Source organism: Strongylocentrotus purpuratus, unplaced genomic scaffold (assembly GCF_000002235.5).
Source record: "Strongylocentrotus purpuratus isolate Spur 01 unplaced genomic scaffold, Spur_5.0 spur5_scaffold_1, whole genome shotgun sequence".
Lineage (NCBI taxonomy): Eukaryota > Metazoa > Echinodermata > Echinoidea > Camarodonta > Strongylocentrotidae > Strongylocentrotus > Strongylocentrotus purpuratus.
Window position 1 is genome coordinate 11,504,014 of NW_022145594.1, and position 17,669 is coordinate 11,521,682.

Genomic DNA, 17,669 nt, shown 5'->3' on the forward strand with positions numbered 1-17,669 from the left:
GTGTAAAACAAACAAACGTACCAAACAACCAACTTCAATTCACTTACTTTAACCGAGTCCTTCCACTTTCTTGTTATATGATGAACCAGTACTTCCTATCTAACATAGAATTCTATTGGTCTTCAACTTCCAGTCCTGTGTCACTCACTTCATAATTTAACAAAAATAAAAATTAACATTGTAAATAATTACTTGACCGTTTCTGCTTCAGGTGATGAATGTCCAGTGGGTCACTACTGTCCAGCAGGGTCATCTCAGCCGATCCAATGTGAACCAGGAACGTATACTGACACAACACAGAATGAAGCTTGTCTTCAATGCACTCCTGGACACTACTGTATTACAGGCTCCAACCCTGAGGTAAGCTTGAAAATAAAGTCCCACAAATTCTATTTAAAGCCCCACTGCACTACTTGTAGCTATTGTACTTGCTCCCTCTATATAGAAAACAATGCCAAAGTGGTGCCTGTTGGTCCCCCATGATCCTCTTTTTCTTATGTTAATTGAGAGCTGAGTTGATGAGATAACCACCTGTCAGTGACCTTGCAGGGAGGTCTAATCTGTCCTGGCCAAACTAGTGCAGAGGGTTGGCTCAGTCAGTAGAGCGTCCGCCTCACAACCGGGAGATGGGAGTTGTTGCTACCTTGTTTGGCGTTCAACAATAAGGGATAAAGCAACGTCGATCTGGCGCTGCTCAGTGGCTGCCGGGCTCACGATCAATTGGGCAAAAAGAATTTCCGTTTCGGTTTAATAAAATTTGGAGTGGACTATTAGGCTATTATTATTATTATTATTATTATTATTATTATTTAAAGAAACCATTTAATAACAAGTTGTAGGTGTTCATCATTGATACACATCAATAGCTCAATATAGTTACATGTCCATCTACCTCCAGTGAAATCTGTATGTCTTCTTAGGCAGTTTGGCTGTATGTACAGTTTCTTTTTTATGTAGCAATGATCAACAATTTTCAGTCTTTATAGACAGGTGATCTTTCTATACAGGTAGTTGCTAAAGCAGGTTTTTTTTCTTCTCGGAATCCATAGGGTCTTTGTAGACAGGTACGTTTTAAAAGGCTTCAACTAAAATTCACCTCTTTTTGGGACAATTTTCAAGCAAAGAAAATTGTGGTCTTTCTGTACAGATTTTTGCTAGAGCAGGTGTAACTTTATGACCTCTTTCTCCTTGTAATCCAGGACTGTCCGGCAGGTTTCTATTGTCCTGAGGGAACTGGACATGTATGGCAGTCTTGCCCTATCGGGACATTCAGTTCATCCACTGGTCTGGCTAACGAAACCCAATGCACTCAGTGCACTGCTGGACATTATTGTGACATGGTCAACGCTACTACAGTAGCAGGTAGGTGTTTATCTCCTGTTTTAACCCTTTCATTATTTTTGTTTAAAAGGGCTAAGTTGATCACATGTTCATCAAATTGGCAACAGAAATATTTTTGTTTTCTTAGACAAGTACGTTCTGAAGGAACTCTTGTACGACAGTAATATTTTTCAGTTTGATTGTAATGTTAATAATAATAGTAATATGAATATTGAAATTAAATAGTGCTTAGTACACATGTTTCTAAGGGCTGTACTATTACCTCATCTATAGGTGAGCTACCCTGAAAAAGTGTTATGACATGTAAGGAATTTTTTCATACCAGATACCCAATTACATCACCTGGGTGGAGAGTGGCAAGTGTAGATTAATGCATTGCCAAAGGACGTTAGTGCTGTGGTGGCAGGGATTTGAGCCATGTACCCTGTGTTCAACATTCCAAAGACATATCCACCAGACCACAACACTTGTGCTTGCCTTTGTGTGATCACTGACATGGTTAAATACTGACACTTTGATACACACTAATGTCCTTTGGCAAGACATTGATCTACATTTGGCACACTTCACCCAGGTGAAGTAAATGGGGATTGGTAGGAAGGAATTCCTTGAACGCTGTGATCACCAAAATCGGTAGCCTAGCAGAGCCGGGATAATATTGGAGCGTTTTGAGCACCTTGCAGGGTGGATATGTGCGCTATATAAATATCCAATATTATTATTATTTTATAATTGTACAGGTGACTGTGATGCTGGTTTCTACTGCAGGAGCGGTTCCGACGCCCGGCAGCCCAGTGAGTCGTCCCGCGGTGATGCAGGAGTGTGTCCAGAGGGCTACTACTGCATCCAAGGCACCGGGGAACCTGAGCCTTGTCCCGCCTCCACCTTCAACAATGCTACCGGTATCGCAAGTTTGGAAGAATGCCAAGACTGCTTGGAAGGTATGGATGCCATGAAAAATCACTTGACGTGTGCCTATTCATGTTTGTAGCCAACTTACAAAATGTATACTTTTCAATTTAAAACCTTACATAATATTAAATGCTTGAGATAAAAATTGGTTAAAGTTTCTCCTAAACAAGGATTTTTTTTTCTCATCTGATTTTAATTTTCAAAGACTGTTTGTAAGATAAACGTATCAGGTGACACTTGGTGTAAACCTTGTGTTACAAGTGTCACTCTGGTATTTTCTTCTCATTTTTCAGAAGATTTGAACTGAATTGTTATCTTCAAAGTGGCATATTTCTTGTGGCTTGTCGTATATTAAACCCGACGCCATTTGTCAAAAAAAGAGCTGACAAGTTAAGGTGTTAAAGAGAGAGAGAGTTTTCAGTTTCCATGTGCAAAAGGTTATATTTCGCCGACACCAGACTTGGTGGAAGTACCATTAATGGGTGTACAATTCTTGACACAGCAAACCGTAGTCCCATCAAGAAATGTCCCACAGTTTCTCGGAGAGTCTTTGGTTCAGTGAAATGTAAGAAAATTACTTTTCCATGTGGGGAAAAGACACATTATTTCATAAAGCTTGTTGGTCATCAAACTGAAGGCTAATCCTGGTGATTGACAACGCCTGGTGTTGGGTATACACCTGAATGCTGTAAAATTCCCCATTTGAGCCCACTTCTCTGTGTATTTAAAGTTCCTCATGCGTGGGTATATAGAGGGCAGCACACAGACGTACACACAGGAGCGTAATACCCCTTTGCTCAGTGTTATGTAGTGATTGCCAAGCTGCATACTTCACAAAAGACTATATACCCACGCATGAACATCTTTAAGCTACCAATGCTCCTTTACTGTTACTTCTCAACAGGCCACTACTGTGAGATTCCAGGCCTGAGCTACCCCAGCGGTCAATGTGACCCGGGCTTCTACTGCCACCTCGGTTCCAACTCCTCCAACCCTAGCGTCGCCTCATCCACCGGAGGACCCTGCCCCACCGGCTCGTTCTGCGTCGGGGGCAACAGCGACTATGTCCTCTGCTCGCCGGGATACTACCAGCCTAATGAGAGGGAGGACAACTGCCTGGACTGCCCCGCTGGTCATTACTGCGAAGAGGGTAGCTCAAACTATACCGTCTGTCCTACAGGTATGGTATAAGCAGGTTTTTTTTTTTGGGGGGGGGCAATCATTTTGAGTTTAATCATTTGTTATAAGACTGAGGTCTCTCGGCCCTGGTGTGTGGGAGTACTGTGCAATTCCTGGGGGGTGTTTTACAAAGATCCTAAGTTGAACTTATCTCTAAGAGGGACTTAACAATTATGGAAAGCCGTTAGCATCTATGAAAATATTTGGTAAAAGTTATTTTAAAAGGCATACAATTTTGATTTAAATTATTCATATTTACTATTATTAAGGAGAATTCCTGTTCTTGATGTAGAATTTATGAAAAGTGTAAACTACTTGAATTTTTGCTTTTGATTATATTTTATTTTAAGGCTACAAATGGCTCTACATACTTTTTAAGTCAAACTTAGAGTTAAGTTTGACTTAAAATCTTTGTGAAACACCACCCTGGTGTGTATGAGTACTGCATACCTGCCAACCACTCCGATTTAGGCGGAGTTACTCCGCTTTTTTCATACCCACTCCGAATTCCGATTGCATGCCTCAAAACTCCGATTTTTTGTAATTTTAAACTATTTTTAAAACAAACGACTGTTGCATAAGACTAAAGCATAACACAGCACTGATAACCAGATCACGCCTTACGGGGAAACGATAAACAAAAGTACTTTATATAGCGAATGCCGCCTTATCACATAGCCTCCGCACACAGCGCTGCATGTCGCACGCATTCACTCATAGGTTCACTGAATTTGACTACACTGGATAGACACTTTCGCGCACATGGTCCGTCCGCCGCCATCTTGTTTAATTCCAAAACAACACGGCCGCTACGTATGCTACGTGCGTTCGTGCCTTTTGAGGGGAGCATGGGGGTAGATGATCGTGCGCATGGCGCCCGCAATATAGTAGCGAAGACTTCGGTGATTCAGCGGGCGCATTGCAAGTGCAGTGCGGTATACGGTGTGTTGTTGTTCATGAACGCCGGGCCTAGCGGCCTGGGCTGTATGGTGTGTCTGTGGTACTGGTGAGTGTACGTGTGCGTGTGTAGAATACGAGCTCTGCCATTTGACTGTGGATTCAAATTTGCCATTCGACGCTTGAACGAGGTGTTTTCTTCCTGAATATTATCAAGGATTCACTCAAAAGAGCGAGTACCCGAGAAGGAGATCCTTTGACTGGAAACAGATTTTTAAAAACGTTTTTATGCACATCTTTATTTTGGACTTGAATATGGTAGGTTCGAAATGCAGTAAGAGTGATTGGGTGTTTGTGTACGTTTTGCGCGAAAATTATGCTGCGGTGTCTTGCGTTACGGAAAGACCCCCATTTGTTACGGACAAATATGGTAAATGTTACTGACAGCCATCCTATAGGGTTGGCATCTCTGCCCCCCCCCCCCAATCTACGGGCTACTACCCCAATCCTTCAGTGGTTCGCGACCTCGTAGTCCATCCTGAAAATTTACTCCTAATTTCTCTTGTCTCAGGTTGGCAGGTATGGTACTGGGCTATTGCTTGGGTAGTAAATAATTGCAGGGCCCTCAAGGAGAGCAGCTGTGATGTTAATGAGGATTCCTTCAGTGGAAAAAAAACTTGTGGTTCGCAGTCCAGAGGCGTATCCACTAGACAACAATACCTCAACAAAATAAATTACCCATAAATCAAGCCTTAGATTCAAGATGGCGTCCTAGTAGTAGACACTTGCTATAAATACCTGTGAGATCAAAATGCCTAATGAATCTAAGCCCAAGTCTAGTTTTTCATCTGGATCCACCCCTCAGAAGAAAAAAACAAAAATTTCTACTCAGAGCTCTATTGAAACCACCAATTCACCGGCAAATGAAGCCTGTGATGAAAAAAAAATCCATTTAAGATTCTGTAGCTGTCTACTTTTTACAATCTTGACCTCTAAATGTCTTTTCCGTCTGTTTCCGCAGGTCACTTCTGTCCGCAGAACACCGAGTTTGCGGCTCAGAATCCCTGCAACAATGGAACGTTCAACAATGCTACGGGAGGCAGTAACGTGGATGCCTGCGAGCTCTGCCCACCCGGAATGTACTGCCCTGAACGAGGAATGGAAGAACCCGCTGGTCTGTGCTCTGACGGCTGGTATTGCATCCTGGGAGCCTGGAAGGATATGCCAACATCTCTAGGAAACGATACTGGTGAGTGGCTTTAGTAGCTTCGCTCAATGAAGTGGCACGAAAAGACAGGCCCAGTTGCATAAAACTACCATTGATGGTTAAAGTTTAACTTTGCCATCAATGACAACTACCATAGTGACAGGGCTCAACAGCCAATCAAAATCAAGGTTTCCATGGTAGTTACCAGTGATGGCAAAATTACCATCAATGGTAAGTTTTATGCAACAGGACCATGTTCACAGCCCTGTAACATAAACAGTTATGAAATTATTACATCTCCCAAAAATCAACTGTTTCTCCTTCAAATTAATTTTGGCTCTTTCAATTAATTGTACATTTCTTACGATTGATCGCAATTCAATCTTTGTGTTACAGGACCCAGAATGCATAAGGCGTAATTGTTGCTGATGTCAGTGCATTACAAGTTGTGATAATATTAAGCCTAATCAAGATATTTGATGTATTTGCGAGCTCCATGTCATAAAAATGTAGTTGTACCTCAGTGGCATAACATTTGTTATTTTCAATGCAGTTTACGTTCAGGATACATCTTTTGTGGCCACTACATCTCACTAAGCCACTTTACAGGAATGTTACCGGCCCATTCCCACAAAAGACATTGCCGAAACAGATCTACAGGGTGTATAATTCTATTTTTAAACAAATGTTTTCTGTCTTTGTCTACAGAGTTTGGCTGTGCCTGCCCTAATGACACCACAGGAGGGCGCTGCATTGCCGGAACGTACTGTCCGGCCGGTTCATCGCAACCAATACAGTGTGATCCCGGTGAGTCATTGACACGTATTGAGAACCCATTAAACCTTTGACCGACTGGCTCCTGCATTTAGGCTATTGGAATGACGCAGTTCTTTGTTCATTGGATTGAAAAATGTGTGAGGTGCATGGCAAAATATTGAAATTGTAACAATAGTATTCTAGCAATTTTTCATTTTGATCATACTGGTAAATTTGTGGATAAGCGTGAAATGGTAAAAACAAAATGATATGCTCTCATTCAATCTCACTTAAATTATGTGAATATTTTGCTGTATCAATTGCGATATATTGAAACATTAATATTTTTATCGCAAACTGAAAGATTACTGGTCAGGTCATTTGACCTTTTTCATGTTCTTTAATTGCTAGTGAACCAGGGCCCTGTTTCATAAAACATTTTATCAATAACAAGTGCAACAGATCTATGACAAATCTTCTCAGAGCCAATCAAATGCAAGGATTTCAGTAGCTTATAACAATTATCGTATCTTTTTACTAATAACAAGTTTGATGAAACAGGGCCCATAATTGAATTAAATTGAATGTTTACTGACATATTTTTACAACGTATGATTTCATTATGTGCTTAAAGTGACTCAATAACATTGTTTCAGAGTCCTGGATTTAGCTCATGCTACAATCATACTTATAAATCTTTAGGTCAGTCAGGAATCCCATGACTTTTACAAGCCGATAGCCTGTCTGATTATCAAGATATTTTTTAATTGGAAAAATTAAAAAAAAAAATCTCTATCAATTTTCATTGGGGAAAACAAATAAGGTAAAACCGGTCACTCAGAAGATTTTTACTTTTTTGAGGCATTTGTTTAGGGCTTCAATATTACACCATATCACAGACACTGATAACACCTAGGCCATGCATCTCAGATTTAACATTGTTATACGATGCCTTTAATTTTCTCCTCAGGGTATTACTGCCGCTATGACGAGCTTGCGAATGTCAGCGGCCTTTGTGAGGCCGGCCATTACTGCAGCGGTAGCACCATCTTGTCCAACCCAGACAATGAAACCACAGGTGATGTCTGCCCTAAGGGACATTACTGCCCGGAGGGAAGCTACGATGCTCGGCCATGTAAACCAGGTGAACTTTGACCTCCCCTTGACCCGTATTTGACCTTTTGCATGTATATTAAATTTGGCTTATAATACTTTTCTTTTACTACACTCTGTAGTACTGGAAATTTAAACTTTTGTTGTTGCCGATGGCGCACGTTTTTACAGCTGAAATTTTGCAAGAATCACCCAAACTTGCTATTGTGCATTAGTTCATGTCACGAATTTGGACCAGGCATAGATGGTGTACAGCATCTGAAAAATGTGTTATTGAATTTGTTTTTTTCTGAGTGGAATACTATTGTGGATGAATTGAATTGAATATGAGAGCTACAATTGTATGTACATCAACCATGATTCACAAGTGAATGGCTGTAATTCCAGTACATAACTACAAGTAACATACGATGTATTACTCATTCACCTGTACTGTACATGATCTCTAATATGGGCAACTGATTTATGTCATGCATTACAGCAGGTCAACATCAAGAAGAGAAATATTATTATGCACCTTATGTCATGAAATATAGATATGATGAAATATTTTTGTTTCTTTTATCACTGAATTGAAGGCTTGAATTGAATTGAATATGACCGTTATGTACATCAACCATGATTTACAGGTGAATGGCTTTATTTACTACATGTAACATACAATGTATTATTGATTTTACATGTAAATATGATAAAATGTTTCTTCTGTCACTTGATTTTTTGTAGGAACGTTCACCAACCAGTACAGCAATCAGGCTGAAGACGACTGCCAGCCGTGCACCGCTGGCATGTACTGTGCAGGCTGGGGCCGAGCCTTGCCCAACGCGGAATGCGACGTCGGCTGGTTCTGCCACGCTAGCTCGACGGCTGCCCAACCCAACGGCAGCCAGTGTCTCTCCGGTCATCGTTGCCCCGTGGGTAGCCCTGATCAGATCCCTTGCCCCTCGGGCGAGTATCAGCCATTCGTGGAGCAGGGCGAGTGTGTGGAGTGTCCTGCAGGCTCGTACTGTGATAGTAACGAGGCTATCGACGAGGAGCAGAGCGGCGTTGGAGCACCCTCGCATGGTGTGGTCACGCCCAAGGTTTGCCCTGCAGGTAAACAATTACATATCAATTGTATCGTAACATGCATACTACACATTGTCTGGAGGCAGAAGGCAATAATTATGTTCTTTAACACAGGGTTAATGCTCTTCAGACTCTCAATACATTACATGCATTCAACATACATTTATTAATGTTATTATTGTTATATTACTGTATTTGAACGTCTGGATAATAATACATCAACTCAACTCAATAGATTACATAGTGATAATTGCAGTGGTGATAGAAAGTGAGACTAGAATAAATGACACAAGAGAACATAAGACTTTCAAAAAACAAACAAAAACAGAATACTAACATAAAGAAAAAAATCAATGTGTGTGGGAAATTTGTCTTAATATGTAAAGACATGTTTAGAGGTATAGACCGGTAGTGGTAAAATTGCGGTTCAAGAGCTTTGGGTGCAAAATATCCATTGAATATTGTTTAAATATTGCCTTCAGATGTTTAGATTGCAATACTTCAACCTAAATTTGCAAAAAGCAGAAATATATGCCCAAATGTTCAACGTTGAAGTGCATTCGCAATATCTATCCAGGCCGGATCGATATGATAATTTACTAAATATAGTAGGCGGTTACCCGGCAAAATTTTTATCACGTATTAGTCGAAACAATTCTTTCACATGTTTGGTAATAAGAGTTTCCCATTTCATTTTTTGAGAGGAAGGCGTTTCCAAAAATGGTCTATACCTTTAAAACAGAATCAACACACAGGATGAAAGCTGGCCCTGTCCCGCTGCCAATATTCAACAGACAAGAATACGTCCAGTAACACTAATGGACTTATTTTCTTCACAGGTTTCTACTGTCCGAATGGTACAGAGACATCACGGGAGTTCCCCTGTCCAGTGGGCACCTACAGCAACACCACAGGTCTGGAGAGTGAGGCGGAATGCAGAGATTGCCCCGAAGGTCAGTTTCTTTCATTCTCAGAACATGTCTTGACCTACCTTGACCTAAGCCTTCCGCACCATCTGGAAGATGTGTGATGGCTCCTACTTCATGACCTCAAGCCAGATCTTCCTGTCTTGTGATGTTCTTTTCACTTCTGTGAGGGATCCCAGACATCTAGTAGCACAATCAGCCTCTACACAATCTAACCATTTCTTGGCTGGTCTGCCCCTGGGTCTATCACCATGAATATTAGAAGTTAGGTGTATCTTTGGGTAGCATGTTATCTCATCACAAGTGTTAAAAGAAGACAACTACATTGGGTATTAAACTAGATGGAAGAATAATTTAGGTAGCACCATCTTGCAAGGAGGATCTGATGGGATAAGAAAGAGGGAAAGACTGACAGTTATGGAGAACCTGTGTCTCAAGGTCCATTTCATTGTCGCCCCAACAGCCTCCAAGCAATGGAACATGATTGATTAATAGGATAGATATGTCTTTATGGTCATTCAAGAGGTGATGCAAACAGTAAAGTATTACAAATGCCATGTGAAAGCTTTTTTTATCCACTTATTTTGTATAATTTGATATTCTGTAAACAAGTTTTGGGATTTATGCTATAGTACTGTGCTATATATATTAATTTTGTATTTAAGAAAAAAATTATTTGTTGTATATTATCATGCTATATAAAGGATAAGTGTGTTTGCAGTTTCATATTAAATGCTACATGCCCGTCACCGGTCACAGAATGATAGATCTTTGCACATTTTAAAAGATATGATAAACTTTGATTCACCTGTGCTGGAATTTCTAGAGTATTCACAACATTGATGGTTCGTCTCTTTGACTCTTGTTTCAATGTACGAAGAAAATCTGTATGCAGCACAAAGTTCATATTCACAATTTACAGTTTTCATTAATACGCTTATTCTCTTATTTGCATTTACCCCAGGCTTTTACTGCGAGGCTGAAAACATCACCGAGCCCACCGGCCTCTGCAGCCCGGGCTACTTCTGCGTCCTCCGGGCTTACACTCCCCAACCCGACGGCTTGGACGCCACCGGGGGCCCCTGTGAACAGGGCACCTACTGCACAGAGGGGTCCTCCTACCCCGCTCACTGCCCCAAGGGAACGTTCGGTCACGTGGACAAGCTGCCGGCTGAATCCAACTGCACGGACTGCTGGCCGGGGTATTACTGCATGGAAGTGGGTCTGACTGAACCCAATGGGACTTGCTACCCAGGTACTGGAACTGATTTTTCTCTTCCTGATCATTCACTTATTTTTCTTCACTTTTTATAACAGCAAATTTCCTGTTCACAAAATAAACCTTTCAACATCAATTCAATTCAATGATTGTCTACATGTATTAACCTGCAATTAACTCCTCTAGTCAGAAAATCAGATTATAATCGTAGACGATTTGCACTACTGTTCTGACGTCACTACAATTCTGAGCTGATTTAGCTTTTCCTCTTCAAAGAAGTCATGAAAATAATGCTGCCCTCATTGTGTCTTTTATATGTTCAAAGGTCAAAAATTTAGATTTTCTTAATCATATCACTTTTCAGATCCTTGTCATCAAGATTTTTCAATAGCATATTTTAGAATGTTTCAGTTAAGATTTTCATTGCTTATTAATCAAACTTAACAATGCATGTAGTTTGCTTGGACTGTTCTAATAATTATTATATAATTTCTTTTATCATGTATAAGAATTGTAAACTGTTGTAACGATTGCGATTCAGTCTTTGGACTGCGAGAATGGATAATATTCAATAAAATCCTTCAATCAACCAATCAATCAATTTTACATGTTTAAGTGTTTGTATCAAATGCTGTTGTAAATTCTGCCAAAATCAGATGTAGCCAGATCGTATAGTGTGCAGCGGTCTTTAGTTCTGATTAAAAGCAGGTTTGACTTTATGTGTTTGTAAAGCAATGCATAACTTACAAAAATCTCTCTTTCTTCTTAATCCCAGGCTTTTATTGTTCACTAGCGGCCATCGAGCCCAACCCGACAGGTCAATCCTATGGTGACGTGTGTCCAGTCGGTCACTACTGTCCCGAGGGTAGCTACGCACCAGAGCCATGTCTAGCAGGTACCTACCAGCCTCACGATATGATGACGAACGATACGGCGTGCCTGCCCTGTACATCGGGCATGTACTGCAATACCACGGGTCAAGCAGCAGAGACAGGTATGTACAGATGATGATAATGATGATGTTGATGATGATGTTGATGATGATAATGGTGATGATTTTTAAAGATATTTTTTATTATTTTCTCTCAAATCAAATGCATATTGTACAAATCATTCTTAACAACAACCGGATACATTGTACTTTGATATTTTGGATGATGATGATGACGGTGATGACGACGATGATGATGATGGTGATGATGATGATGTTGGTGATGATGATGGTGATGATGGTGATGATGATGATGTTGGTGATGATGATGGTGATGATGGTGATGATGATGTTGGTGATGATGATGGTGATGATGGTGATGATGAAGAAGATGATGATGATGATGATGATAATTGTGATAAAGATGATGATGATGATTATGGTGGTGATGATGATGATAGTGGTGAAGATGATGATGATGATGATGATAATTGTGATAAAGATGTTGATGATTACATCTGGTCTATGCCACTGCTGTACACTTAATATGGCATTTGCTGTTACTTCTTCAATCGAGAAATTTTCTTTCGCACTACGTTCTTTGATTAGCGATAATTCCGTTTATGTTTAGGTCAAAAGAGGATAGTTTACATACATGTACATAGTTTGCTAAATGACTATAGAAATACAGAGTATGGTCATTTTATATATGCTAATTAGTACTAATAGAAACAAAGCTACAATGTGATAAATAATGTATAGTCAATTAATGTATGAATATATTCATTAAATATTGGATACATGTATTATGCACATGGTTAGATGCATGCTGTGCACGTACCTGGTTACTTCCATTCAAACTATATAATAATTCAGTTACCATCAAAGAAAAACTTTAAATCCCTTTTTCCTTCTTCAGGTGAATGCTATGCCGGGTTCTACTGCACCCTCGGAGCAAGCAACCCCGCCCCACAGGATGGCGTGACGGGTAATATCTGCCCCCCTGGGTCTTACTGTGAGCAAGGCTACCCCACCCATGTCTACTGCCCCAACGGAACCTACACCAATTACTCTGGGGCAGACGCCTGTGATGATTGCCCTCAAGGTCTGTTTGTCTTTTTGTTTGGATAGTGAAAAGAATATTATTGAATTTGATTAATATATTGATTGGTTGATAAATTAATCAATGAACCTGGGCATTTACAAAGAGATGTCATAGTCTTAGTGTTGAGAGTGGCAAATGCAGATTAAATATAGGCTTGAGTAACTGAATTTTAACCTTATTCCTTTCTTCAGGATACTACTGCGTGAATCGCGACCGAGCTGACCCTTGTATCACAGGTCACTACTGTCCAGCTAAGACCGATGCTGACCTTTACAAGTGTCCTCTGAATTTTAACCTTGTTTTATCCAACTTTCTTCTTCAGGATACTACTGCGTGAATCGCGACCGAGCTGACCCTTGTATCACCGGTCACTACTGTCCAGCTAAGACCGGTGCTGACCTTCACAAGTGTCCTCAGGGCACCTACAATCCTCAGATGGGTATATACCAAGAGGGCCAGTGCCTCCAGTGCGACGGGGGCAATTACTGCCAGGAACCGGGGCTGTCCGACGTCTCGGGCAACTGCTCGGCTGGACACTACTGTGAATACGGTAAGAGAGGATTCTGATAACTATGATCATTATAATAATGGTGATGATGATAATAGTGATGATGATAATATTAATAATATTAACAATACAAATATTAATAATAAATAATATAATAATAAGTTTTTTAATAACTATAATGAGAAGCTACATTCATGTTGCACACATATTACATATCAGGGGATGTTCAAATCACCTACAAAGTACTATGATTACCCTGGCTTTGGCCCAGCTGTCCTAAGGTGCTCAAAGATTTCAAGCAAAGAATTCCTACCAGGTACCCATTTCCTACACCTGGGTGGAGAGTGGCAAATGTTGGCGGGAAATCACATGTGCCTTTTCCCCTTTGAAACTCAAATGAGAATACTGAAACTAAGCAAATTTTAAAATGTGACCTGTGTCATACTTGTGTGTTTGTTCCCTCTTTAAAATTTTTGACCCTAAGGGCATCTTTTTGTTGTTTCTTTTTCCTTTTTTTGGGGGGGGGGGGGGGGGCTCATCTTGAGATTTTCTCAGAACTGTGGCCAGCCCATTTCTGTTCGTGAAACCTGCCCCTCATTTATCAATGCTTTTCTTGTTCTTGACCATCAACAACAGGAGTGGACATGCCAGAGCCGACAGGTGTCGGTAACACTGGACTAGGCAACATTTGCCCACAGGGCCACTATTGCCCCGAGGGCAGTGTTGTCCCGCTCGGTTGCCCCGCAGGCCACTACACAGAGCTTACAACCCAGGAGACGTGCACAGCCTGCCCCGAGGGCTACTACTGTCTTCAGAACGCAACGACATATGAGGATACTATCTGCCCAGAAGGTGAGCACTTCAAAGTCAAATCTGTACCTCTTCAAATTGGCAATAAATTCCTTTTTAGCTGTGTTGGTACGATTTTATGATTTGATTTATTGATACATCTAATCTCTGAAAAGAAAATTGTCATAGAGAGGTACTGTGTATTTCACAACTCGCACATAATACAGGTAAGAAATGTAATGCATTTGAATAAGTCGTCCTTGTTTTCACGAAGTGACGGTAGTAAGGAAAATCGTAACGCAAAGTGAATGCATTTTTTTTTTTACTACCGTCACTTCGTGAAAACAGCGACGAAGTGATTGAATCTCCTTTTTTTTGTGTTGATGGTTTCTATTAGCTCTCATAGCTGTTAGTTGCATTGTTCTGCCATCATGCCAGAGGTTAAAGGTGAAAGTCTACATGCGATTTGAAATTTTTTCTTTCTCAGGTTATTATTGCCCAGAGATGACTGCCAGTCAATACGAGAACCCATGTCCTATGGGATCTTACAACCCGGTCAACGGAAGCAACGATCTTGAAGACTGTCTCTCCTGTCCACCTGGTGAATTCTGTGAAAGTAAGTGTGTGCTCCCCCCTATAAAATTGAATGGAACAGTCCTCTAGTATGTAGGGATATGTGGATAGACGATTCAGCCATTTATAAAGCAGGGATGTATATACCGGAAGCAATGATCTTGAAGACTGTCTCTCTTGTCCACCTTGTCAATTCTGTGAAATTAAGTGTGTGCACACCCTTGTAGCATTAAATGGAACATTCCTTCTAGTTTGCATGGGTATAGGGAAAGAGACTTCAACCATTTTTGATGCAAGAATGTTCGACCATTTATACAGAAGGAATGACGTCAAGTACTAATGTCCTCGAGGGGATCAATTGTTCATGGATTCTCGATTGCCAGAATGAATAGAATATCTAATTCTACATCCTTTTTTTTTCTTCCTTTGCAGCCGATGGCCTAAGCGCACCTTCAGGTAACTGCAGTGATGGGTGGTACTGCACAGGAGGATCCTACATGGCCGAACCCCAACAATCAGACAACGCCACCGACCTGTCCGAGTGCTCTTGCCCCCTTACCAATTACACTGGGGGCAAGTGCTGGCCGGGAACGTATTGTCCCAGTGGAAGTTACTACCCGGTGCCCTGCGATGCCGGATCCTATTGTATGGACTATGGATTGGCTGAGCCTCAGGCTCTTTGTGATGCAGGTAATTGTTGGAACTCCCCTATATTAGAAATAGAAAGGTCATTTTGGGTGTAAGAGTATGCTTTACCAGGCAGGGATGTTTTGTGCTTTAAGAAGATACAGTAATTACAAAGAATATAGAGGGGTTGTGGTTCAGTTGATAAGTCTCCGGACTGTGAACCACAAGATACGGGATTTAAATCCCTGCAAAAACACTAACGTCCTTTCGCGAGGTGTTCATCTACATTTGCCACACTCCACCCAGGTGGGGTAAATGGGTACCTGGTAGGATCATTCCTTGAAAGCACGCTGTTAATGGCTGCGAGAGTTAAAGCTAGGGTAATAATTTCAAAAGCTCTTTGGAAACGTGTAGGGAGATTATATCATAATGTGTTATGCGCTATTTTTTTTAGCAGATGTTTCTGCATTTATTGATAAATCAAATATAAAACATTCAAATAACAATAATAGTATATAATATAATTGATTTACATAAAGAGTGACAATTTAAATGAACACATATAAAAATGCATACATATATATATATATATATAATTGAAAACTTAAAAGTATGGAGGTAAGTAAAATAATCAAGATTAATGCAGAGGCCAACTATCATAAGCATGAATGCTTGAGTCGATAGCAGCCGATAGCAGAACAGATAATAATTATCATTATTAAAAACTCAATTATGTCTGTATCTCCCAACAGGTTATTACTGTAATGGTAGTGCTTCCCAGCCTGATCCTGACTATGGTATCTGTCCAGAGGGATACTACTGTGTGGAAGGATCGCCTACACCTACGCCATGCCCGGCAGGGACATTCTCTAACACCACACGTAAGTCCTAAAGAACTTTGCCATATCGTTAGAAACCTGTGTATATACATGAACATGTAAAGGTGAAGGATTAAATAAAATAATTTCATGTCAAGGCTCACATGAAAATTACCTCTCCATCAACTTGCTTGTGTGTTCTTGTGTTTCGTTGATAGAATATTTATTAGGATGCTTATTCAAAGTTGGTGTATTTATAGAACTTTGTCGAGCGCCAGGAGTGTAGCTGTAGTGTACATGTAGTTGTAAAGGCTCTAGACTCACTTATGAGAAAATCTGGGTTCAATCCTTGGTCGATGCTTACATCAAGCAAGATAATTTTTAATGATTCCTGACGACTCAAAACTACCAAGAATTCACAAGTCCTTCAATGGATGAAATAGAGGTAAAGATGTTATTGATTGCCATGACGTTCTCCTAGAGTAGATTATAAGTGTTACACGTACATGTGTATAGATGTGAAAAGTCATAGAGTCTTTAGTTTCAGAAAAGGCACCTAACCAAAAACTAAATTCCTGCAACTCATTTGATGGTTTTTAGCTGAAGAAGTGATAAATTACTTTCATTTCATTTAATTTATTTTCACATTTCTCATGTTACTTATACATTTCAAATAAAATTCAATAATACATAATAAATAACAAAGATAAGTGGTCAATATGGAGTACTGATTTAACTAAGAGAAATATGATGGGACCTCATGTAATTGAACATCAGTTCTCTTTGCTCTTCGTACTCCTGCTTCTGGTATTATATTTTGTTGGGTTCTGAAATCAAAAGTTATTGAGCCAAACCACAAAATGTTGAATGATTGTCGCGAAAGCGTTTTGATAATTTCGTTGTTGCATTCTCGCACTTCTTCCTACCACAGAGAACACTGAACGCTCCAACTGTCTGGACTGCATCTCCGGCATGTACTGTGCCGGCAACGCCTTGACCGCTCCTTCAGACGAATGCGATCAGGGCTACTACTGCCCGGCTGGTCAAGACACGGCCGCACCCGAGGAGTATAACTGTACCATTGGTCACTTGTGCGTGACGGGCAGCCCTGACCCAAGCCCTTGTCCGTCCGGAGAGTACCAGGATGAAGTAGGAGCATGGGAGTGTAAGGAGTGCAGCCAAGGATAGTAAGTCATCTATGATGATACAGTCAAACCTGCTTTAGTGACCACCTGTCTACAAGACCACATTTTTTGTTCCCTTGAAAATGGTTTCTCATTGAAACATGTACTAAAGGAACCTGTCTACAAAGACCACTTTTTGTGTCTCCCTTGGGCGGTTAATAATAATTAGATCAATTTATATAGCGCAGCTACTATACAAATATACTTTACTGTCGAAAACAAGAGAAGGAGGTAGGTAACAATTACCTTTTTGTGGCGAACAAGTACACTTTGAGCATTTCTTTTCAAGTGTATTTGGCGTTTTCCAAATCTCATGAATTATCATGATGGTGATCCCATCTCTTCTCTCACTTGATGGCCATTTACTCTACCTTTTCATAAACTTAGGGAGATCAGAGCCCCCTCTTCCTACCCCTCCCCCTCAACACCAGTGCCTCCATAATGACTATACCTATACTACACCACTGGATGCTACCAGACCTTATGCTGAAGTGTTCTTGTTGATATTTGGTTCTA

At 40.5% G+C, this 17,669-nt stretch overlaps 1 protein-coding gene across 1 annotated transcript in view; it reads left to right on the forward strand.

The window, feature by feature from the left end:
- Positions 1–17,669, forward strand: part of LOC764665 — a 102,061-nt gene that overhangs the window by 68,599 nt on the left and 15,793 nt on the right. The window contains exons 64-81 of the mRNA XM_030978512.1: positions 212–360; positions 1,200–1,362; positions 2,082–2,282; positions 3,158–3,433; positions 5,351–5,578; positions 6,245–6,343; positions 7,263–7,436; positions 8,132–8,500; positions 9,313–9,426; positions 10,364–10,654; positions 11,394–11,612; positions 12,469–12,654; positions 12,977–13,204; positions 13,799–14,014; positions 14,439–14,567; positions 14,957–15,214; positions 15,904–16,032; positions 16,901–17,156. Of these exons, the coding sequence (XP_030834372.1) occupies positions 212–360; positions 1,200–1,362; positions 2,082–2,282; positions 3,158–3,433; positions 5,351–5,578; positions 6,245–6,343; positions 7,263–7,436; positions 8,132–8,500; positions 9,313–9,426; positions 10,364–10,654; positions 11,394–11,612; positions 12,469–12,654; positions 12,977–13,204; positions 13,799–14,014; positions 14,439–14,567; positions 14,957–15,214; positions 15,904–16,032; positions 16,901–17,156 (3,685 nt within the window). The remainder of the gene's footprint in view (positions 1–211; positions 361–1,199; positions 1,363–2,081; positions 2,283–3,157; positions 3,434–5,350; positions 5,579–6,244; positions 6,344–7,262; positions 7,437–8,131; positions 8,501–9,312; positions 9,427–10,363; positions 10,655–11,393; positions 11,613–12,468; positions 12,655–12,976; positions 13,205–13,798; positions 14,015–14,438; positions 14,568–14,956; positions 15,215–15,903; positions 16,033–16,900; positions 17,157–17,669) is intronic.